Source organism: Zalophus californianus, chromosome 3, assembly GCF_009762305.2.
Source record: "Zalophus californianus isolate mZalCal1 chromosome 3, mZalCal1.pri.v2, whole genome shotgun sequence".
NCBI classification, from domain to species: domain Eukaryota; kingdom Metazoa; phylum Chordata; class Mammalia; order Carnivora; family Otariidae; genus Zalophus; species Zalophus californianus.
Genome location: NC_045597.1, coordinates 74,936,029 through 74,961,783, shown reverse-complemented (window position 1 = coordinate 74,961,783; position 25,755 = coordinate 74,936,029). Strand labels below are relative to the sequence as shown.

Below are 25,755 nucleotides of genomic sequence, written 5' to 3'. Positions count from 1 at the left end.
GAACTCATGGCCCCGAGATCAAGAGTCAGATACTCTCCTGACTGAGCCAGCCAGGTGTCCCTCCATCCCACAACATTCTTTTACATAGAAATTAACAAGCTGATTATAAAATTTATATGCAACACAAAGGATCTAAAATAGCCAAAGAGTGTATAATGGCATAAAAATAGATATATAGAACAACACAATAGAAAACCTAGCAGTAGACTCACACATACACATTCAACTAATTTTCACCAAAGAGTTCAATGGGAAGGATAGTCTTTTCAGCATATGGTGTTGAAACAAGAGAGTATCCATATTAAAAAACAAACAAAAAAATTAACCTGGATTCTTACCTTCCACCACACTAAAAAATAAGCCCAAAATGGATCATATTTAAATATAACAGCTAAAGAAGACAAAAGAAAGAGAAGGGGGTTGGGGGAGGAAGACAAATTACAAGAGGAGAAGGAGGAGGAAAGAAATCTCTGTGATTTTGGATTAGGCAAAGCTTCTTAGGTAAGACACAAAAAGCATAAACGATAAAAGACAAACATTGATAACTTGGACTTCATCAAAATTAAAAACATTCTCCTTCAAAGATGCCATTAAGAAAATGAAAAGGCAAGTCAGACACTAGGAGGAAAAACATCTATAATGTGTATATATCTGTATATAGTATGTATGTATGTCAATACACATGTAGTATCTATGTATCTAGTATCACATACATAGATATGGATCACAAATGACTGATACTCATAATACATAAAGAACTCTTACAACTCAATAATAACAAGATAAACCAATTGGGGGGGATGGGCAAACATATATAATTATATAAAGACAGAACTAAAAGATGTATAAAAAGCAAACAAGTACAGAAAAAGATGGTCAACATCATTAACCATCATGGAAATTCAAATTAAAACTACAATGAGATACCATTTCACAACTGTACAATGGCTAAAATCAAAGAGCCTGACAAGAGTGATGTGAAGGAGAATATGGAGCAACTGGAACTCTCATACAAGACTGGTTTCCTGGGCACCATGCTCAGAAGGGCTCCACACTTGAATTAATAATGCTCTGCTGTCACTGTCCTGACATTCTTGATAACAATTTTACCTTTGAACTAGTGTTTTTTAAGTGAAGTCCAATGAAACGATGGAAAATGCATGTGAGCAGAGGAGATGCTCATAATATGCCTGTTTGTTCCTTGCCACCTCTTATAGATATGGTGTTTGCAGTGTCCCATGAGCACAGAATTCTGCTGAGCACAATGCATGGGTATTCAGCAAGACACAAAGCAGATAAAAACTAATCATGTTGTTCTTCAGAAAATTAAAAATAGGATTATCATACGATCTAACAATCCCATTCTGGGTATATACCCCAAAAGAAATGAAAGCAGAGACTTTGTACACCCATGTTCATAGCGGCATTATCTGCAATATCTAAAATGTAGAAAAAACACAAGTATCAATCAATGGATGACTGGATAAACAAAATGTGGCATGTATGTACAATGGAATATTATTCAGCCTTAAAAAGGAAGGAAATTCTGATACATGGTACAACATGGATGAACCCTGAAGACACTATGCTAAGTGAAATAGCCAGTTGCAAAAGGGCTTTAAAATGCTGTAAAAAGAAAAAAATACTACATGATCCCACTCATTTGAAGTACTTAGTGCAGCTAAGTTCATAGAGACAGAAAGTAGAATGGTGGGTGCCAAGGGGCTGGGGGGACAAGAGGGAAATGAAGAGTTTGTGTTTAAAGGTACAGAGTTTCCATTTTGCAAGATGAAAAGGGTTCCGTGGGTGACAGTTGCACAACAATTTAAGTGTACTTACTGCCACTGAATGGACGCTTAAAAATGCTTAATGATTCCATGGATTTTACCAGTTTTTAAAAAGTAATTATGTTACATGTATGACTGAGGAAGCAGGGGGCACTGATAGCCCTAAGATACAGAGTTGCCAGGTAAAATCCAGTACGTCCCATGCAGGATTTGGGATGTACTCGTACTATAGAAATGATTGGCAGTTTGTCTGAGACCTAGATTTAATTGCTCATATCAGATTTTTATTTGCTAAAACTGGCAATCCTACTCAAGAGGCCACACTTGCCGTTTGAACCAGAACTTGCTTTGAATGAAGAAAGTGGCAATAGCATTCCAAGAAACATGAAACACCAAAGAATGCCACCATTTCCTTTTTCACTTGTGTTACCCCTGTGTTAGCCAACTACTTACACTGAGAATAAAGACCTGAGACATAAAAGGAACAAAAAAGATCAGGCAACCTAGAGTTCCTGTTCCTTTCAGCTCTTCCTTAGTCATCAGTAAGCCTAAAGTAGACTTGCTACAACGTACATGTGTCGAGAAGAGAAATAGACACAGCTGAGTTAGTTTTGTGCAGTATTTCTATTGTTTTCCTAAAAGCTAAATAAATGTATGAGCTATGAATTGTGTAATTTCAGTGATTCCACATACAAGCTAAAAGCTCTTGTATTTGCACCTAAAACTGGTGGTTTTGGATTCTTTTATGAGACCATCAGTCAGGTGCAGACACAAGAGAAGACAGAGGAGAGGCTCAAGACAAAACAATGGTAATTATACTAACAGGTCCTAGAGACAGGAGGCACACAAGGCCATATGGGAAAGACACCAGAGTGGTCAAGAGACAGAAAACAGGAGTAGGAGCAGTTATATGTGCTGGCAGGGGTGGGGCCGGGAACGGTGCACTTAGACCATGATCTTTATTGGTGTTTCCTTGGAGAAGTGAAGACACGGCAAGAAAACAACATAGGATAGACTAATCTGAATAATTTCTACGGGCTTTAGACTACAGGGGTGGTCCCTAGTTACCTGAATACCTGGGATGATAAAGTCAGAGAAATATAGCCTACTGGGGGTGCATGGGCCAGGAAGAGGAGGTATGGCTCTGGATTGGACAGTTTGTGTATCAACAGCAGGCTGAGGCTGAATTCCTTGCTACCTTTAAGAATTGGCTAGCCCAGGAGGGCATGCTCTCCCTAGTCAGAAAGTATTTTTAAGAGGTCAAAATGTGATAATGTACAGGGGGAAAATACACACACACACACATACACACACACAATGCAATTGGTCTTCTGATGTTTTAACATCATATTAAGGAAAGTCTGGGGTGATAGTAATGGAGATTTTTAGACTAGGGGCATAAGTTGCCCCAAACAGCATAGAAAACATTTTATTATGAGAGTAGAGAGGAGGAACAGAAGTAGAAGTACAAGGAGTCTCCACAGGCTGGTCCATAACTACATTTCCCATCAACACGTTAGCCAAGAAAAATAGATCCAAAATTTTAAAGTTTTTAAATAATATCTTGGAGGAGTTATAAAGTTTGTTAGAAATATGTTCAGGTGAAGGTGGCAGGTCTAGCAGTTAATGTTGTAAAAGGGTATGAAATGATAAGTTAGTATATATTAAGACTTACGGTTCTAACCAAGGGGAAACAGTGGTTTGGTGGTCAGGGTCTGAGACGCAAGGTAGGAGATCGTGGTGGGAAGCTGGAGGTGTATAGTAGAAGGCAGTGGGAAGGTCAAAGTGTTGACTAATATGAGGCAAATGCCTCCTGGGGAAAACAATAATCTCCATTAATTTTTAGGATGGCACAGATAGCAATAACTTCTACCAGATTCCTCATTAGGCATGGGAATGTAGGGATGCACATTTGAGAAGACAGCAAGGAATATACCAGGATCATGGGCTAAGCAGTGAGCTCAGAAACATAATAGAATTCCTACTATCAAAGGAAGAAAAACAAACATGCCTTGTGTCCAATTTGTGTCTAAGGAGAGGTAGTCCAGGGGCATTGTTCGGGTGGCGATCTTAGTATCCAGGGTGAAGTATCTCTCACACACAGTGGCCGAGGTCGTCTCCAGTGGCGAGTCTTGGGTAGAGACCATGTCATCTGAGGTGATGTCATCTCCAGCAGTGAGCTCCTGGGTCAGGGATGTGGGACTGGGGCATTCTTCTCAAGTGGGTACTTACTGGAGTTGATGTGGGTCTCAGCATTTGGCACATTTGGTTGAAACAAATGTTTACTGGAGTGTAAATGAGTGAAAGCACCCAGACCAGAAGTAATAAGATCAAGACTTAACAGTGTTTTGTGTTTTGTTTTTGTATTTGTGGAAGTTTACGTTCATGTCAGATGGCAGGTGCCTGGCCCAGGGGATAGTCTATGGTTAATGGGTCCTGGAAGAGTATAAATTGGCTAGCCTAAGAGGGAGCAGTCTTTCCCCAGCCAGAAAGGCTTTTGAGATGTCCAAACATCACAATACAAAGAACATTTTCCATATATATATTAAATCCCTTGACATTATACAACATAAAGATGAAATAGCAGTAAACTTTATGCTAATAATTAATAACATGAGCAAAAAATAAAAACCACCATGACGAGAGAGATTGTAGAAGAAAAGAGCTTTATATTTCCTGCTTTTTGAACAGTGAACCACATATTTTGATTTGCACTGGATCCAGCAAATTATGCAGCTGGCTCTGGCTTATACATTTCTGGTAGAAATGTAGATGGTATGACCATTTTGGAAAACAATTTGATGACTTTTTGTAAAGTCAGCCATGAATTTACTACATGACCTGGAAAGAGAAGGTGGCTAAGTTGAAGACATTTGTACCCTCTGAAGAAAGTGAATGAGATCTTATGATCGGCAGCCCTACCAGTAACACATAGAATGGAGAGAGAGTAATTCCCCTAGAAGAACGGAGAAGGGATGCTGAGCAAGCAAAAATAATGGAGGCAGAAAATGAGAGAAAAGTGAGAATATTCTATTACAGATGGCAGGGCTCAGATTTCAGGTTCCTGCTTTGATTCAATCCTTTCTTGGATTTAAGCCTATATTAAGACACTACCTAGAAAAATGACTGGTTTCTGCAAAGAATTGCTTGTAAATTACACCTGAGGCAACCAAACATGGATCAAACATATTCAAACACATATGGGCCACTGGTCCCTAGGACTACAGAGTTATTAATGATTGTGCCTAAGAGTAGTGTAACTAAGAGGCAGGCTTGGGCTCAGATTCCTAAAATAGTAATTCATAATTCATATGAGGCCCATTAAGTGCCTGAGATTTTATGTTGCTACCCAGAAGTTTGGTTTCATACCTTGAAAGCCAGCTGACTGATACCCAGTGACCCAATTGTGGGACCTGTCTAGAAGCTTTGGGGACGGACTACTTATCCCCTACTGGGAGGACAAAGACAAGCTGCCTATGGAGGTGTGTGGTACTAGACCCACGCATGGTGGAAGAAAGAGTGTCCTTCGGCCCTTATTCTGAGGGTGTAGCTCTATCCTGCCATGCATAGCAGTCTGGCCCAAACTGAAGCGCCTCCATTGTAAGTTTGGAGAACGAAGATCTGTTTTTGGCACTGCCACTGGCTTTTTGGTTGACTTGGGAAAATTATTCACTTCTCTATACTTCAGTTTCTTCCCAAATAAGCATAAGTTATTCTTACCCAACCTATTCTCAGGTTGGTTCATATATAAAATGAGATAATAAGCATGAAATCTCTTTGGGAAAATGAAATGTCATAGAAAATTAAGATGATGTGCTACTTATTATTAGTAGCACTAGAGCGTGGGGCTGGCACCCTCCCCTTGATTATTGGCAATGGGAGAGGATCAAATAAGGATCAGATTTAGAATCCTAAATCAGGATTTAGAGAATGACCTTTCAATATGTTGCTATTCATGAAACAAGGATCAAAGAGTTCTATGGCTATGCCAGCTTCTTGAAAACCCAGGAACTGCTATGAATCCAGAAGAAGCATTAGTTGTTAAAACTCAGATTTTTTAACAGTGATGCAAGGCAGCTTCTTACCTCACAGCATAACTAAAACAAAAACAAAAACAGAAATGAAAACCTTTAACTGATTCCCAGAAGCACAGACTTTGCAGAAAAGCTGGAGGAGAGAGAGGGTCAGCGAGCAAGAATAAAAATAGTATGGTACATTTGGAAAGGAAAAATAGAGACCTCATTATCACACTGGCAGATACTGAGAATAAATAATGAACCAAAGTACACCAAGGCTTAGCCAAATGGATCACAAATTGGATATGAGTCAGCAACCCAAGTCCTTTTATTAGTAAAGCTCAAGACTGAATACAATGCTAATATTTTATCCTAATGTTTATGAAGCACTTGCTATATGCCATGGACTCTTAGTGTATACATGCATTTAGTCCCACTGGGTAGGTGTGATTCTTATTCAATCTCACGGATGAAGAAAATGATGACCAGAAAGTTAAAGTATTTCCACAAGTTTTCCTGGCCCTTATGTAGCAAATCTGAGACTTGAGCTGATATCTGTCACCAAATTCTGTGTTTCTAATCCCAGTATTGTAAATCGACTCCCAAAGAGCACGCTGCTCACACAGAACACTAGAGCACGGGTGGCAGTTCTGGGCTTTGGCAAAGGTGCTTGGCAAACCTTATGAGGATTCAAAGGATAGCAGTGAAAGGAATAAGATTATTTAATCTGGAGAAAAGCTAAGATATGATCCAGGGCAATGTAAACTTATCTGATGGCAACTGGGATCAAGGAATGGAAAACCAGTATGGGTGGTTTTGGAGAGCAAAGAAGTCAGAGAAAACCAGGATTAAATCGTGACTGTTTCTAGAAGTGAAGAGTATTAAGAATTTGTGGCAGTCACGAAGATGCACCACTCAATAGAAGCTGGTGTGGGGAGCATAAGTGACTGACAGCCTCCAGGTGTCGCACTTTTGGGTCTGCCCTGGCACTCAGGCCCATGCCATGCTTCCCCCAGGCTGCCCCTAGCCAATGACCGAGCCCGAAGAGGTACAAGAACTGGCTCATTCCTCCCCTATCAGCCTGGACTTCCCACCTGAGAGTCTCAGAACTCCACTGCAGTCTGAAGCTTCTCCTCCCTAAGCCTCCTTCAACCCCGCTCCTTTGTTAGGTAGCATACCTATATCCCAGCCTGGAGGTTCTCCTCACCTACTCCTGCTCCCTCCCCTTTCTCCTGAACAGGTGTTTCTGCAGTAAATCCCTTGCATATAATCCTGTGTTGGTGTTCACTACTCAGAGACCCAAACTGATACAATATTGAGTGTGTAGTGAAAGGGAAATAATACCTTTGTCTTTAAAAGCAAGCGTGGCAACTAGTGACTGAGAAATTTTAAGTACAGGCTCCCAGGGCCCAAAGAGGATGTGCTTAGAAGATGGTCCGTCTTCTCCTAGGCCTAAAATTCTATGAGTCTGTATTTGGGGCATAAATAGAACAGGCTGAATGTTCTCAGCTTTATTTAAAAAAAAAATTCACTGCATTATGAAAGTAAGAATTATGACCTTAAGGTATTATCAGAATGATTATGAGAAATGCCTGAAATGACATCTTCATTGCACCTGTCACCATCTGTGATCTGAAATCTGCACTGCTCTAACAGATGCTATTAAAATTAATAAAATTAATCGAAAACAATACTCATTAGTAACAGACGGCTGCAGATCTGAGGCTTGAGCCCTCAAAAACCAGCTTTGGAACTCTACTGAATCCCTGGAGCAGCATGACTCAGCTCAAACTTCCCCAAAGTCCCAAAGAGTCAGATAGCCCATGGCTCAGCATTTGTCCTGACTAGGTTAGGAGAGGCCTTTCCCTATATTGAGTCATTAGCCTTGTAAGACTCATAGTTAAACATATTTTGGCAGTGAATATATGGGGTTAGCGCTTTGAATAATTCTTCGTAATAAAGTAAGACATTTTTAAAGTTACAAGGCTATTATGTCTTGCTTCTAATAACCTGTGTGACCTTGGATACATTATTTAATCTGTCCAGATCTCTCACACACACACACACACACACACACACACACACACACACACACACACACACAATTCTGCATGTTGGGGATCCAACATTATAAAATCACTGAAGTTGTAATCCTCACCCCCTATTAAGAGGTTAAGGTTATTCTTTGTTTCTCATGAGGACTGGCCATTTCAGAAAATGCCTTTTCATAGGGATATAGTACACTTCCCTTAGGAGGATGTGGTAATTATCCCTCTCTGTATACTGAGTTGAGAAGGTTAAACCTTTATTCTTACCTGAACAAACTGTTTTTAAACATGATAATGTTATATTGAATCAGAAGGTGTTTGCTATCATCAGTTCCCAAGATACAAACAGTCACACAGAATAAACACTCTTTAAGATTAAACCCAAAACCTTTTTCTTTGCAAGGAAAAAAAAAATCTGAGTACAGAAAATGGTGAGACACATTCAGAATTAAGCTGTAAAAGGGTCAACCTGTTCTACTAAGGCACTGGCAACCACCAAGCCCCTCTTCCACTTGGCTGTGTGGTTCTCCCCACAGTCCAAATGCCCAGCCTGTCTGCCTGCTCTTCGGCTGGAGGGCCCTTTGCCCTCTCCTGGTTTTTGGGGATGGGAGTCAGGAGAGAGAGAAGATGGAAGTAGTGAGAGACAAGAAAAGCAGAGCACACAAAACTAAAGCCACCATTTACAGAGCAGGTGGCCCAAGGCAGAAATTGGGGCCTGGTTTAGCCACTGTGGTAAGTAAAGAGTATCTGCTACAGGCCAATGAGGAAAGGGCAACTTGAAATTAGAGAAAGTCATCCTTAGGACACTTAGCTGGCACAATCTGTACAGCTTGTGACTCTTGATCTTGGGGTCATGAGTTCAAGCCCCACTTGGATGTAGAGCTTTCATTAAAAAAAAAAAAAAGTAAAAGAAAAAAAGAGGAAGGCATCCTTTATGGAGTCTCAAGCACCACCATTCAAGATAAATTTTTAAAATATTTCTTCAATTTCATTCTTGTTCTCTTTGTTAACTTGCAGGAATATTGGGTTTTTCTGCTTTTGGCTACACTTAAATCATATTTCAGAAACACTCTGGGTAATGTAGATTTTTGTGGGATTGCCTGGGAACCTTTCCCCTCTTGCCTCAAACCACAAACATACGATATTGTATACAGTAAATGTGTTCTGAGTTTCAAAAAAAAAAAAATCTTACAAACAGGCTTTTAATGTAAGAGCTGTTTGTAAGCCAGAGCCCACCTATATATGGAACTTTTATTCACTTACTTATTAAATATACTGAGTGACCTACTGTATGTACCAGGCATCATGTCAGGTGCTAAGGATAACTTCAAGGAACTCACAGTTCTTTGCAGAAGACATAGTGTAGCTGAAGTGCATAATGGGGAGATGAGCGGGGCCACATCATTACTTTCATGGGCTCTTAGCACTTTTGCCTTGGCGGCCCCTTCCTCCATAAAAAATATTAAAATTATATTCTATTACTATGATTAAAGATAAATATAATAGAGTTTGGATTTTTTTTTTCTGATTTTAAAAGAAATTAAAACACACAAATGTGATCCTAGAATTCAGGAGAATGTTCTGAGCTATGGATGGAGATGTGGGTGTGTGCAGAAAAGATAGCCTTAGGCTATCCTCAGAAAGGTCTGCAGGCAAGATTGACTCTTGGTTGGCATCTAGGCACTTGATTTGGGGACTGCTTCTACCATTCCCTTACTGCTAAAAGTGTCTCAATGTGCCTAAACTGTGTAGTGTGCTTTGTGCTTAACATTTCCTTCTGGAAGTCTGGAATTTTGGAACATGCCAGGCTGAAGTGCCTATGTGACCAACCCCCAGTAAAAACCTTGGGCACTGAGTCTGTAATGAGCTTCCCTCACAGACAACACTTCTCCCATGTCCCATTTGGTGCTGGAGGAATGTGTGTCTTGAGTGATTCCACTGGGATAGGACTCTTGGAAGCTTGCCTGGTTTCCTCCAGACTTCATCCTATGTGCCTTTTCCCTTTGATTTGTCTCCTTCCCTTATCGTAAATCTTAGCTGTGAGCACAACTATATATGTGGAATCCCTTGAGTCTAACCTGGGGATGGTCTTGGGATCTTCCAACACAGTTATCAGGAACATTGGGTACTTCAATGCTGGGACTCAAAATAGAATTAAACCCCTCCCAAGCTACATGCTTGCAGTGGACTGGCCATGTGACCTGACCCCAGCTGGTCAGAGTGGAATGGTCACGCTGCCTCATCCTACAGACAAAAATGAACATGTCTCCTTCCTATTGTAAAGCACACTGTCTGAAGTGCAGCAAAGGGACAAGGTAACACTCAAGGGAAGATTAGGAAACAAACTGAGGGTTGCTGGGTTGGTGGGAGGTGGGAGGTGGGAGGGATGGGGTGGCTGGGTGATAGACATTGGGGAGGGTATGTGCTATGGTGAGCACTGTGAATTGTGTAGGACTGATGAATCACAGACCTGTACCTCTGAAACAAATAATACATTATATGTTAAAAAAAAATAGTAGGAAGGGAAAAATGAAGGAGGGGAAATCGGAGGGGGAGACAAACCATGAGAGACTATGGACTCTGAGAAACAAACTGAGGGTTCTAGAGGGGAGGGGTGTGGGGAAGATGGTTTAGCCTGGTGATGGGTATTAAAGAGGGCACGTACTGCATGGAGCACTGGGTGTTATACGCAAACAATGAATCATGGAACACTACATCAAAAACTAATGATGTAATGTATGGAGATTAACATAACATAATAAAATTAAATTAAAAAAAAAAAAAAAGAAAAGCTCCCAACTACGCCAGAAGCAACATCTATTTTGCTAAGAGTTAGAGCGGTAAGATTCCCTAAAAGTGCTTTAAGGGCCACGGCTATTCCCTCTAGCAAATCAAAGATACAAGATTTCTGGCATGTGATACAAGACCCCAAATGAAATTGTTAAGGAGCTGATTAAAGTTCTAAGGAAGTTGTCTAAAAAGCCCCTAACCTGTTATACAAAGACTCGGGACTGTTCAACATTATAGCAGTCCCTGAACCAAGTACTCACATCAAAGTGCTAAGATCAAAGCTGGTCACTAGTATCTCCTCAAACCTCTGAGCCACCACCCACACTCACTCCCAGCACCAATAGGGAAATTCTCTCTGGATGTCTCTCTGAAAGTGGCCCTAATTCAGCATCAGGGCCAGCCAAATTGGTTGACCAAATAACTTACTCTACATTCTGATAAGGGAGTCAACAAAGAGATGTTTACAAGACTCAGTATTTCTATCACTCATCCTACTAAGCTTGTTCAGCAAGATGTGTGTACATTCTCTACCAGTAATCAATGTAATCAAGGACACGTCTTCCCAGCTTTTTAGTTTTTTATTCCACTTCACTCTATCAGGTAGATAGAAGCTACGTTTATCATTTATCCCATAAGCTGGATGGTAAGGGATCACAATTAAACCTGATCAAATCCAAGCTAATGGAAGAATGGACACCATGCAGGGAAGCTGAACACATAAGAGTGGCTGAATTGTGTCACTTCACAATACAGAAACTATATATGAATTTGGAGTATTTCCCACTGGGGAGAATGTGAAAATGTTTTGCAATTGCATAGAAGACAGTTTGATTATGGTTAAGTAGGGGCACTTTTTTCGGTTAAATGTGTGAGAAGGAAGGGTCCATATATACTGGGCAACCAAGAGCTTTCTTGGTCTTCAAATGAGACATTAATACAATAGAGAAAAAATACACCTGAAAGTGTTTTTTACTTTGCAGAAGATATAGGATATTATTTTAAAAGAAAAAAAAGGAGGAAAGAAAAAGAAAAGTATAGGGGCCAACTCAGAGTCTTCAGATTTAATGCTCAAAATAAAACAAAAAACTCGCTGAGAGTAATTATTGTAATTGATCCCTAATTATCATAAGGGCAGGGATGTTCAGGGTCTAATACCTCCATAGTAACTGAAAAGAACTCACAACCTGCCTGTAGAGAGTGAGGAAACAGTCACCACTGACACTTGCTGTCATGTCCTCTGGAACATCAAACATTTGGACTTCTCAGTGATGGATGGCTCTGGCTTGCTGGGAAACCATCTTCTGTATTAACAGATAGACCAGCTCTCTGACTTCCAATTTGACACAGGATTGAAGAAGAGACCCCAAATAAGCCTACTGCCACTGCAAAGGGAATAATTACCCCCTTCATGTGGAGCACTACTTCTACACAATTTCTTGCTCCTCTGGCCAGACATTATTCAAATGGAGAGGGGCAAGAAGATTGGAAATTCATTAGAAGTTCTTGTCTATGAGTAATATTCATGAAAAAGCCTCAAACTCAGCTTATTAACCATGCTCCTTAACAGAGATGCCTCATTCACCTCTTTTCTGGATCCATCCTTACAACACAGATTCTGCTTTATAACTTTCAGGAGCAGTCCTCTCATCATTTGTGAGACAGAAAGGATGTATTTGCACATGGAAATTAGAGTAATCACAAAGACATGCTATCACAAAGTCAGAAAATCAGAAAAATATCTTTAGGAAGGAGTAAATTAGACTGAAAACTTCTCAAAACATTTCTGCTTTCCAAAATGGAATTGAGTGGGAAGAGCAGAAGCTTTGGAGGAAAATGGTCCTGTGATTGACTCTAAACTCTGCCACTATGTTAAGTGGCAGTAATACTTCAAGGAGATCTTGGGAGGCTTAAATTATAAATTCATTTTAAATACTGAAAGAAAAATAACCCCAGAATGAATAAAAGATAGTCAAGTACGGGTCAATGCTAGTTGAAATGATAAAAATCTGGGATGCAAGAGGGAAAGCAGCTGGGAAGCTGACAGTTTTGAAATAGAAGTTTGCAAGACATCCATACTATAAAAAAACAAGCTCTAAGGACATGACATGGAACATAATATTCAAATGAAGAGTTTCAAACTATTTGTTCCTTTCTATATTGGAACCATAAGGGGTACAATCATTGCTAAATAGAGGCTATAAATAAAAAGCCTTTGTATTTGTCATCAGCCTCGTTTACTGGGAAACGAATGAAAATATTAAAGAATACACTTCTTTGTTCCCAACTAGGATACCAATTTACAAAATACATTAAGCTTTCCTGCTGCTTTCAGGGAATTTTCCACATAGTATAGGATTTGGTTCTATTTCAAATGCCTATTTGGGATCCCTTTACATGCTGGTCCTACCATGTCCTGCAAAGGAGTAAGTCAAACAAAGAATCAATGTGCTTTTACTTTTTCTTCTTTATCCACCGCCCCCCTTTTTGTTTTCATTTCCCAGGGGAGGTAGAACTTCCTGAAGAATATTCCATATGAGCAATAAATACTGGATTTAGTCTCTTGTCATACTGGGAACAAATGGTAACACTGAAATGAGTGAGATACACAAATAAGGCTATATTTGAGATAAATAGGCATAGCTTGTAACACCTCTCCCTCTTCTATTCGGGTGATTTTCCATCTGTGAATATATCACTCTCCCACTTTTTCATACTGAACAAGAAACCAAATAATGTCCTTTTCCCCAACATTTTTACTCCCTTCTCTTTCCAGTTTCATTGCCATTGCCCTAGGTTAGAGAACAACTGAGGATGATGATAACTGATAATAAAAATGACAATTCCTTTATTATTTCTTTTGCTCTCCTCCCCCATTCCATTGTGTTCTGAACACTACACCACACCAATTTTCCTGAAACATGAAAGATGGTCTTACCATTCACCACTAAAATTCATCAAGAGACATCTAAAGTCTGTAAGGTAAAGCCAAATTCCTTAGTCTGGTATTTAAAGCCTTCAAACATCCCAGTCCCATACCCCATAAATGAACTATATAAACCACTTACTCCAGACAAAGTCATGACTCTTACTAAACCTTTCACTCCAGGTGTTAAATGCACTCCCTAAAAATTCCTGTGTATGCATCTTACATGATGAATTGAATACAGTTACTAATCAGAAAGTAAAACTAAATCTTGAGATACATGTAAATCTCACAGAATCTGGTCTTGAGGTATTTGTTTTTGTGATTTTGCCCAAGCAGTATCACCACAGGATTTGAACTATTGTCAGATATTCATAAACAAACACAGAAGTTGGGCGCCTGGGTGGCTCAGTTGGTTAAGCGACTGCCTTCGGCTCAGGTCATGATCCTGGAGTCCCGGGATCGATTCCCGCATCGGGCTCCCTGCTCAGCAGGGAGTCTGCTTCTCCCTCTGACCCTCCTGGATCTTGCGTGCTCTCTCTCTATCTCATTCTCTCTCTCAAATAAATAAATAAAATCTTTAAAAAAAAAACAAACAGAGAAGTCATGTAATTCAGTAATTCATTTTATCAACTGATTTTCAGTTTCTAAGAGCAAATATCCTCTTGCCTATGAAGATAGGAACTTTGTCCTCAGCTAAATCCTCAACACCTTTAACACTGCCTGCACCTTGTAGGTGCAAAAAAAAATTTTTTTTTGAGTAAATAAACCACAGGGGACCAATAGAAAAGAATAGTTCACATACAGCTTTAGTTTTAATATTTATTGGTAGAAATAAATCTTCAATGCATACTTTGTGTTTATATAAATTCTACATTCTTTTTTTTTTGTATTATGTGGAGTTTTTTGGCCTCCAAGTGAACTTAACATATTATCTATGCATTTGATTCTTCATAGACATTTTTTTTTTTTTAGATTTTAAAAGAAAATTTAAGGAACCATGCATATTGTATACCTTACTTAATATAATCCAAAGAACTGTCTGCACGTTCAAAAAAGTCACAAAAAGGCTGAACTCAAGTTAAATAATCTATATGTACTAAAATGTCCATGTTCCATTTCTGAGTGAAGAAATACTTGTTCAGTATTACATATTGCTTACTGTCTAGTAAGATTGTCAGAGACGCTTCAGTAAATTATCTCTATTTTTAAATATCTTAATCTACTTCCTCCCAGAGATGATTCTGTAAATGTTAAACATTGTGCCATATGCAGTAATAGGCCAAAAGCTTAAATAGGAACCACACTGTAGTTTTTAGACTGAATAGTTTAACCTTAAAATTATATATCTATATATACATATATGGTATGCTGCATATTAAATTTAACATTTCAAGTAACTTAAATATATTTAGGAAACATTCAGCCAAACACACTTTCGTGAAAAGATATTGTCCTTAGAACAAAAAGTGAATGAAAGGCTTATTTAGACACCAATGTCTGCACATGGTACTAAGCCTATGGAACATGAAAGTCCAAGTTAACGTCTGCTGTGCTATTAAGAAAAGATTGACTTTTAACCTACTGAATTGTGCAGATACAAAAGTGCTTAGCATGACAAAATTACCAAAATAAAAACATTTTAAAGATTATTTGGTTCTAGCAATATTAACTATTCTGTACTTGTGTATAATTTAACATTTGCCATTTTAAGTTTTATATAAATTTTCTTTTTAACAAGTTAAAAAAGCACACAAAAAATAGTTCAAACTATAATAATCTGTTCTTTTTCATCCTGGTTAGCTCATCACAAATGATTCAACAAAAGAGCGCTTAAATACTCAGCTCTACTAAAATGTACTATTTGAATAGACCCAACACTTCACCCATCGTTTGCTATGCTGGACCCTAAAACAGGCTGCCGACAGATGGGGCAAGTGCAATTCTCTGAGAGCCATCGGTCAATACAATGAATGTGAAATTCGTGCATGCAAGGTAACTGCCTGAGCTTGTTTCCAGTTACATAGTCGCTGATACACACACTACAGATTTTCCCTAGTTCACTATCGATACTGTTATGCTCATAGTTCCGGGTGGAAAGATTGTCAATCTGTTCTTTGGTTAAACCACGAATGTGATCATCATCATCACCTTCATTTAGTAAAAAGAAGTGAGCAAGGCGAAGGATAGGTAGCGTTCCAGTTTCAACTACGTTATTTGAATTTCGCAACTGCCTGCCACCTCTATTATCACTGCTTCGGGCATGAGGCTGGGTGGTCTGGTTTTCGCCATGCACTGCAGTGCTGTCTTCCTGGGCCCGCCTGTTTTGAGAGGCACCCTCACTGCGCTGGCTGATGTCATTAACTGCACCTACGTTACTCAGATCTGAGTGCCTCTCTGGTAAATGCTGACCATGTCTCTGAATTTCTGACTCAGATTCGGCCTCCATTAAAGAACTCAATTCTCCAAATCCAGTCATGATCTGCCTTAAAATTGACCGAAGAGCCACTGATGACGGTTCAACAAGCTCATTCTCAGAAATCCTACGAAGAGGAACGGTGATAGTACTAACATAGGTTTGAATACCCGACCGCTCTAAACGAGAGATAGTTCGGCGAAAGCCCCCACTATTGCTTTCAATAGTGACTGTATTTTCTGCCAGCCCTACCCTAGATCGAGTCCTACTTGCAATACTATCCCGATCTCTGTTTTCTCCGGGACGAATCCTTCTCACTTGGAGGTCCAGTGTGATTGTTGGATGTCGTCGTGCAGCAGTTGAGGATCTGCTGGATTCTTCTCCTTCTTCTACTGTTATTCTTGACACAAGTCTTGAGTTAGAGAACGGAGCATAGGCAGTACCTCTACGTTCCCTATCTTGCTCTAAAAAGACACGTGTTATACCTCGCCTCCTAACAGACCTTCTCATGTTTTGCTGTAAAGGTCTACTTTCCCTCTGTGAATTACGATAAACAGTGCCACTTTGTCTCTGAATTGGTGAACGGCTTCGACTACTAAAAGTAGACCGTAATCTAATTGGTTCTAATCTTTGGTTTGTATTCCTCACTGTAACATTAGTTCTAGCCCCATTTTCCCAAATATGTGCTGCTCCAAACCGCTGCCCCTCCCTTTGCCTGAGTTCACTACCACCCGACTGGTTTGTGTGACCACTGAAATTAGCGCGTGGAGCATTAGTTCTAGGAATGCCAGCTGCTCCCCCAATTCCATTTCTTAATCTTCCCAATGTTGAGAAAGAGCCTTCTACTGAATTCTGCCCCCTTGAACCAAGCCTAGTCCTTGGGATATTGGAACTACTACCATTGAAATTCATTGAAGTTTGGCTTCTTGTTCGCCTAGCCACAGGACTAGCTGATCTTTGTTGCCTACTTGTAGTATGATCTCTGCTAATGTCTGAAAGTGGAATGCCTGTATGATCTTCACCATGAATTTCAATTCCTCTATTCTCATGATTTATGTGTATTTCCAGACTAAACCGAAACTCTCCACTGTTTGGGTTTGTTCGACTCACAGCTCTCCAAGTTTGGTTCCCATTTTGGCCACTTCGAGTTGCATTTCCTGTGCGTCGAAAGGTGTTCAACCATTCTAGCAGAGAATCTTCATTTGAATTTTCTCTAGGGACTTCTGAGTCTGGAAAGCAAACCAAATCAACTTAAGATCAATTCCTAAAATCTATGGTTTGACTTTTATTAAAAGCCTACAAGATAAAAGTTTTTATTAAATTAAGTTATATTTAAGAGGATCTGCATTTTAAGGAATCAAAAATGGCAAAAAAACTGAACTTTCTCAAAGAAAGGTACATACTATAAGCATATTATAATACATTCTTATGTATTATAAAAATATAAATACTGTTTATGCAAAGCCCTGAAGAAATCCTCACTTTTACTTTCTATATGCCTGTTACTGGCAAATATTAAGGCAAATGAGGAACAGATCCAATACTAAAATTGTACATTTAAAATGCTTTATTCATATGGTAAAATCAATAAAATATAGTGGCAAAACTTATATATAATTCACCTTGAATTCGTGGAATCCTTCTGGTAAAGGTAACTCAGCATTTTTGCAATTACATGTTTTTGTAACCTTGGGAATTTTATCCTATTTCTCAGGAACTGCCAAAAATGTGTATCTCAAGAAATACGGCTTTCTGAATACAATATTAGAACTACATCATGTCTTTATGTGAAGCTGGGAAACTTTAGGCATGTTACTTAATGACTGTAACCTTATCTATAAACTGGAGATAATAAAAGTATAAATGCCATAGGGTTATCATGAGAATAAAATAAGTTACTGCATATAAAATGATTAGTGCAATACCTGGCACATAGAAGAATTCAATAATTGTTAGCCATTACGCATAACATATTTTCTGTTCATTTAGAATGTAAGTTCTGTTGAAGATGAAGGGTTTTGTCTTGTTTTATTTACTGTTAAATCCCCAACCTCTAAAACAGTATCTGGTACAAATCAGACTCCCAATATTGTTGAATGAATCAATTTAGAAGTAAATGTGCCCCTGATAAACTTTTTTGGTGACAATTCTGTTACTATGGGAAGCTTGTTTTCCATTTTTAACCAGTGGAATATATACAGGGCAAAACTCAATGAAAAGCATTCTAATGCACGTGAACTACACAGACTTTAACCTTAACATTTATTCAACACAAAAACGGCTGTTAAATGAGATTGCTTTGATTTCATTTCATACTGCAATCTCTTATAAAAACCTTTTTTTATATGTTAAAGTTATTAATCAGCTTCTGGTGTCAATAAAATAAACAGCAACTTTAGCCATATCTAAAGATACAAGCTAAGACATAATAAAAGGATAAGTATTACCAGCTATAACAATATAGTACAACTCTCATACCTACATATAGAGAGGAGAAAGGGTTAATATCCAATTTCCATTTTAATTTGGAAAGAGACAGGAGTAAAAGGCAGGTAAAAAGCATTCTAAAGGATACTTCCTTCTTTAATTACTAGAATATAGTGATGATGTGTATACGTAAAAGAGTTCACTAATTATCTAACAAAACCTGTCCTGCCCTTCTCCCATTGTAAATGCACTGTAATGGTCACATGAACAGCCTGGCAGTTGGGTGTGGCCATGTGACTAAACTCTCATCAATGGAATGGGAATGGAAGTGATATATCTCACTTTTGGGCTGGTGCCTGAACCTCCTTCTGGAACCTAGACCTGCCAGGTAGAACCTAGATGTGGTTGTGACTTAACATGATCATACAAACAACACTGGAGCAGCAATGTCCAGTGAAACTTTCTGCAGTAGTGGAGATATTCTACATCTGTGCTGTCTCATATAGAAGTCACTAACCATGTGCAGTGACTACTGAACACTTGAATGTGGCTAATAGGAGTGAAGAAGTGAATTTTAAATGTTACTTAATTTTACCTAATTTATGTTTAAATGGTCACACGTGGTCAGTAGCTCCTGCACTGGATGGCACAGTTGTAGAACTACTCTGCTGGCTGGCTGGGTTCCAGGAGGATTATGGAGTAAAATTTGCCTATCTTCCCTGGACTGTTAACACGAAAGAAAAATAAATTTCTATCTTATTGAACCATTACATTTTTGAGTTTTTAATAGTCTTTGCCCTAACTAATACAATAATCTTAATATAATATGTGAAACTACCCCCCCCAAAAAAAAGTGAAACTACCAATAATAAATATCACTGGGGAAGGAAATGGAACTGGTAAGGGCTACATTAAGTTGGCTTTACTTTTAATTCTGTATACTTCTCTTTAGTTTGAATTTTCTTTTTTTACACTTTTTTTTCTTAAAAACTTCTTATACTATGACTTAGTGTTTGTTCAATAAAATGATAAACACAAAAAAACTAAAAACAATAAAGCAGGTCTCCTCATTCAGTCCTTCTGTATCGCTTGGTATAAATTTCCATTACTTTAAAAAAAAGTAGTGTGTACATTCTAAGATTAAAAAGAACTATGCTGGTAATTAACTTAATTGTATACTATGAGCTCCCTAAAGGCAATCTGTGTGTAAAAACGTCTTTGTATTCAACCCCTGTCCTATGCTGCCTAAGTATGCTGCTTTGCATATAATGGGTAAATGCTATCTGAACATCACATTAAAACTGGAAAACATTAAAAACAAACATATTATACAAGATACAGTAAGTTCATATTCGCAATTGCTCCAATCAAACCTGCTTCAAATGGAAAGGAGTCCACAGTACCTCTGGTATTTGTCCCATTTCTCAAGTCAGGCTGAGATGCTAGTTGTTCCTTCACTCCATCTAACCGCTGTTGTAGTTCTTCGGATGTTATTTCTCCTAAAACAATAAAAAATTGCTCACTGAAAGTAAATATTTTAAACTATTGTTTTATGAGAACTCATGAAGGGTAAGACTAATCTTCAGCAATCTGTAGAAGACATTCTATCATTTTCACGTTCTGTTAAACTGAAGACAGTTAAAAATATTTAATTGACACAGGTATGTATCATTTTTGTTGTATTTCATTTATGTTTTAGTAAATAAAAAATAGGATTTAATTTGAAAAATTTAAAAGGTCCTCTCAATTGATACACTTAGGAATCTAGAAGCTCTAGTTCATAGATTTTTGTCAGAGATAAAAAGAAATTTAAAAGGTTGGATTTCTAGAGAGAACTTTGAATCTTTGTTTGAATTTTACCTCAGTAGTTCACTATATGGGTTATCAATATACAATGTGCAAATATGCAATATACAAATATATACTGTACAAACATACAAGTTTTAATTAATTCATTTGTGAAATGACTGTACAAAATTCATGAAGCACACTGGACTTTTGGAGTTTTATTAATTCAGCTAAATAAATAAATTATAATACCTCAAATGAGTTAAAATTGGGTTCTAAATAATATTTTATTTGTACAAATATTACTTAAAAGAGAAATAGGACCATATATGTAAATATTTGACACTATTATGTACATTAAGCTATTTGTTAGCTTGGCATTTGTATAACAGTGCTCCATGTCCAAGATTCATACTTACTTATCAAATACAGAAGTAAGCCAATGATTTTCTATTTTGTTATATTAAAAAGTTTTTAAATTTAATAAATAGTGCATTATATTTTGGGAGAGGGAAGAAGGGGAAAAAACCCTCCTTATTTTGAAACTCCTCTTATAATGATAAAAAAGGTGTCTCCTCTTTCACCCATCTCTTACCAGGGGTGCCTAAAAGATTGTGGTCTCTCATTAGTCTATAATCTTCATCATTGAGCTCATTAATAAACTGATAATAGGCTTCTTCTCTGTGGAGACGCTCTTGCTGCCATCTTCTCTCATTTTCACGATGATTATGGTCCTGAGATGAGACTTCTTCACTACCATCATGCGATCTAGATCTAGAGGGATTCATACTGAGATTCCTCGCTTTCTGTTCAAACAATATACATTAGATTCAAGCTGTTAGTCAATAGACTACACATGGCTTCCTGTTTTTAACTCATGTTTATTTTCATTATTTTTTAAAGATTTTATTTATTTTAGAGAGAGAGAATGACAGAGCATGGGGGGGGAGGGTCAGAGGGAAAAGCAGACTCCCCGCCAAGCAGGGAGCCTGATGCGGGACTCGATCCCAGGACTCCAGGATCATGACCTGAGCCAAAGGCAGTCTCTTAACCAACTGAGCCACCCAGGCACCCTCTTTATTTTCAGTTTAAATTTCGTCCTCGGGTGCCTGGGTGGCTCAGTTGGTTGGGCAGCTGCCTTCGGCTCGGGTTGTGATCCTGGAGTCCTGGGATTGAGTCCCATGTCGGGCTCCCTGCTCGGCGGGGAGTCTGCTTCTCCCTCTGACCTCCCCCCTCTCCGGTGCTCTCTCTCTCTCATTCTCTCTCAAATAAATAAAATCTTAAAAAATAAAATAAAATAAAATAAATTTCGTCCTCTACTCATATATTTCATATGCCAAATCTTGCGGTGAAGAACTCACATATAAAATGAAAAAGAGCTTCTAGGAGGTAAGACTATAATCGGACCTACTTCTTTGCTCAAAGCCATTGTTTAAGTCAGACTGGATCTGGTTTCATCACTCATTTCTAATTCCTGAATACCAAAGTGATTATCTCACTTTTTTTTTTTTTTTTTAACCTCTTTCACTCTCTGGTAAAGTTGATCAGAAAGCCCTCACTGATGTTTCAAATATCTGGGTACTTGATGTTAGCATACAAATTTTAAGCTGACTTAATAAGCAAAGAGCTACTGGGAGGCTATGATTTACATTTATTTCCAGCAAATGTATTCTTTCCAAAATAAAACTCATTTATTTGTAATATTACCCTCCATTGTACTATGTTGAGGTAAAAATAATTTAACCGACTATATCTACTGAACAGACTTGGAGTTGGTCTCTTCTTAAACCTAACAGGAAACAGTACTCAACACATGGCTCTGAGGACTGTGAATGTACAGCAGAGCACTCTGTGTCTTCCCATAGCAAATCTCATCCTTAGGCCTGGAATGGTTAGTCCCAGAGATTTTTGAGTACCAGTGAAACTTTCTGACCTTGCCTAGGCAAACCTTATTTTTGGATTATACTTAAACATCATTCCTTAGAGGCTTATTTTTAAACTATAAAGAAATCAACGGAGAAAATTATTTGTTTCATAAATATTTTAGAATTTCTTAAACACCTGTATTAGTGAGTTAACAGTTCTCACTTGGGAATGCACAAACTTACTTGAGGACATTTTTAATTTTTTTTTAAATTTAAATTCAATTAATTAATATATAATGTACTATTAGTTTCAGAGGTAGAGTTCAGTGATTCATCAGTCTTATATAATACCCAGTGCTCATTATATCACGTGCCCTCCTTAATGCCCATCCCCCGTTACCCCACTCCCCCACCCACCTCCCCTCCAGCAACCCTCAGTTTGTTTCCTATGATTAAGAGTCTCTTAATGGTTTGTCTCCCTCTCTGATTTCATCTTTTTTCTTCCTCTCTTCCCCTATGATCCTATTTTGTTTCTTAAATTCCACATATGAGTGAGATCATATAATTGTTTTTCTCTGATTGACTTATTTTGCTTAGCATAATACCCTCTAGTTCCACTTGAGGAAATTTTTAAAAATACAGATGCCCAGATCTCATCTCCAATCCTAAATCAGAATTTTCCAAGGTAGGGCCCAGGTCTATCTTTAAGAGCTAATTCGGGTATTCTGTGGATGAAATAAACTATTCCTTGACAATTTCTGGATGTTAATGAAGGGTATGTGTAATATAGCACATGACTTAATGGAGGCTGGAGGATCAAATAGCTTGGTGACCAGTGAAGCAATTGTTGCAACTCTGACTCAGTGTTTAAGCAAACTACTTTAAATACAAAATACATTAGTCTACAAGTCTAAACTATGTACGAGTAAGCAACTATTCAATTTCACTTACATTCTAACATTAGGTTATACATTCAAGGATTTTATTACAGTGATTATTACAGTTTTTTAAAGGAAAGATTTAGTAGCACTACCCAAACACAAATTAACGTTATTAAAAACTCAAGATTTCTGTCCATTTTCAGAATAAACAGGACTAGACCATCATTAGCAAGGAGCACATTTGGTAGGTACAGCAGTAATATGATTTTTGTACTAAACAATCATAAAAATTGAAAGCTATAATAAAATCAAGCTACCCTACCATTATTCAAAACTTTAAGAGCTTCACCTCAAAGGTGATTTTCTTATACAATTAACCACAATTAAACAAAGTGAGTACCTTATTTTCCTTTCAACATGCTTTTAATATGTGCAATGGTATCCATCCTTCAATTGTTTGTGCTTTTTTTGAGAGCGGCCCATCTGAAGCAGTAAGAGAGAACGGAATTATTAAATAAATTGTCTCTTTGAAGGACAGGAATGGCTAGCAAAGTCAAAGCTCTGCTGCAAAGTCAAAGCAAAAATCTTCGGGGGATTTTGTTAGACACTCACCTAGAAAATTAGATCCCCAAACAATTAGGTCATTAAAACCTCCCACAAGGCCCTTTTCTCCCACAACAGAAACTAGGCCTTCCCTCCTACACTGTCACAGCTCCTGGGATTACAACTCCCCTCTCAAAGGCCTTCCTTCCTAGCCTGCTCCCATTCAGATGTTACCAGGGTTAGGTGTCTCCAGTTTACTTCTGAACCTTCACTTTCTTGCCACCCCCGCCCTCCGTCCCGCTACTGGTTCCTTTCCTGGCCGTTGCGACAGGAGCTCGCGCCGGAGTACGGTTCGCACTCCAATAAACAAACTGGGCTCAAGGGCCAAACCAACCTCTTCCCAACCGAGCCTCAAGTAACGCTTCCCTTAGCGACCTGGATTCCCACAGGGAGGCAGGTGACAGACGGCGCATCTGAGCCAATCACCAGTTGGGGGGGGCGCATTCAGAGAGCAGTTAACCAATCGGAAAAGAGACGGGGGCCAAGGAGGGTTGGCTTTCCTCAGCGTCTCCCGGAAGTAGTGGCCGGGCTCGGCGCCTTACCCGCAGCTCACCTCGTCGGGAGTCGGGCCGTCCTCCTACTCCCCGGAGGAAAGTCTGTGGCGGGTGGCGCTCCTCTGGGGTCCTGGAAGGCTGTGACCCACGGGCAGGAGGGGCCACTGCACCCTCTAATCGTTTGCTGAAGGGAGAAGCCGGAAGCCCGTGCTTCAGCTTGGGGTCGTCCAGCTGGTCTGGCGGCCCCGGAGGAGGGACGAATGCCCCAGTCCTTTTTCTCACAGCCAGGTCCCCCCTCGGACGAGCGGAGACGCGGCACAGCCAGCTGGGCGCTCGCCGGTGTTACTGAAAATTGCGTCCGGCGGGATCTAGGATACTAGCGTTCCGCGTTCCGTCCCGTCAGTGCTCGCGGCCAGGGCTGATAGTCCCAGGGCCTCCTTCTGGAGCGCCAAGTACCGGGCCGCTCAGCGCTCCTGCAGCTGCATAGTTCTGGGGACAGCCTGCTTTCCACCCTTGGGAAGCAGTAGCACCTACTCTGTTCTTTCTTGTGGCCTGTTTGCCGAGCCTGGCTACGGAGTGCATGCAACCCAGCAGCAGTCTGTTCCTATCTCTTTACTGCCCGGGTACCACGTAACTAATCAGCCAAGCTCTTCCCTTTATTGCTCACGGGCACCTGGAAACTACAAATCCCCATCATTCTAAAGTGATTTTATTTGTATTTCTTCACTTTCCCGATAGGAATGCACTTGGAAACTCCCCGCTTACATGTCCCTAGTTTTACTGCTGAGACGTGACACTTAACCAAACTCACTTCACCATTAATTAAGCCTTTGAGTAGGGCTCTGCCCAACCTGGTGTAGGTTCCTTTCCGAACAACCCTACCATCCAGAAGACTTAATCATTGCACAGTGCTCACACTGCTGTTACTCTTCATTCGCTCGTTCATTAACTCATTCATTCATTCCTGCCTTAATTTTTGAAGAGCTAGTCTATTGCCAGCAATTATGTGAGCACCTCGGTAGAAGATGTAGTCTTAAGCATGGACGAGCTATGGCTTTAGTAGGGGTAGATAAGTTAAAAAAAAAATCATATAGATACTAAGATGGAAATATATAAATAATGCAGTCCCAAGACCCAGCTCATTCCCCATCTTAAGGAACTTTTTCTGACATCTCTGAAGTGACACCCTCACTCCACCCTCCAGCCCAAAATTCACACATAAAACCAGGCAGATGTCCCTTTGAGGGCTCCCATAGCTCCCTCCATATAACTCTACTTTAGCATATATTCATTTACTTGACAAATATGGGGTGCCATATGTACTAAGTGCTAGTGATAACAGCAGAGGATAAAACAAGGTCCTTGCCCTCCTTTTCAATGGAAAAAGACAGCCACTGAGCAAGTACTCACAATGATTTTCTGTTAATTTATGCATCTCCTCCAAGATTCTAAAATCCATAAATTTGAACAAATAGTTTTATTATTTTTATACTCCCAGAATTCAGCGCAGCTCCTGGCACATTGTCCTCAGCTTACTGCATGGATGAGCAGAGAAAAATGCAAACTTTCTGCAAACAGGATTAATGCATGTTAGTACAATGACCTCAGAAACTGTGAGTACAAGTCAGAGAAAGCCACAGGTGAGATGGCCAGAATTCAAGCAGAAATCATTTGAAATATCTACCGAGTTTTTAAAAAGAGTACTAGTCCATCAAGT

At 39.2% G+C, this 25,755-nt stretch overlaps 2 protein-coding genes across 7 annotated transcripts in view; both read right to left on the bottom strand.

Annotated features, from left to right (window-relative positions):
* Window positions 1–24,215, bottom strand: part of LOC113919824 (phospholipid-transporting ATPase IB-like) — a 237,857-nt gene extending 213,642 nt beyond the window's left edge. The window contains exons 1-4 of one of the 4 annotated variants that reach the window (XM_027589591.2): window positions 24,087–24,215; window positions 23,342–23,424; window positions 19,811–19,906; window positions 17,091–17,209 (exon numbers count right to left, since the gene is read on the bottom strand). The gene's annotated coding sequence lies outside the window, so the exon portion shown is untranslated. Of the gene's footprint in view, window positions 1–17,090; window positions 17,210–19,810; window positions 19,907–23,341; window positions 23,425–23,553; window positions 23,713–23,878; window positions 23,931–24,086 lie in introns of those variants that run through there. The other 3 variants (XM_027589588.2, XM_027589592.2, XM_027589589.2) reach the window with 3 other exon arrangements.
* Window positions 14,373–24,152, bottom strand: RNF6 (ring finger protein 6). Of its 3 annotated transcripts, none has more exons than XM_027589602.1 (5): window positions 24,098–24,152; window positions 23,342–23,424; window positions 20,791–21,001; window positions 19,811–19,906; window positions 14,373–17,209 (listed from the first exon to the last, which is right to left on the bottom strand). In XM_027589602.1, the coding sequence occupies exons 3-5, from the start codon at window positions 20,981–20,983 to the stop codon at window positions 15,447–15,449; spliced, it is 2,052 nt and encodes a 683-aa protein (XP_027445403.1). In that variant the 5' UTR covers window positions 20,984–21,001; window positions 23,342–23,424; window positions 24,098–24,152; the 3' UTR covers window positions 14,373–15,446. The 3 variants fall into 3 exon arrangements, with proteins under 3 accessions (XP_027445403.1, XP_027445404.1, XP_027445405.1); XM_027589603.1 differs by lacking the exon at window positions 24,098–24,152 and adding an exon at window positions 23,879–23,930; XM_027589604.1 differs by lacking the exon at window positions 24,098–24,152 and adding an exon at window positions 23,719–23,855.
* Window positions 24,216–25,755: the final 1,540 nt, after the last annotated feature.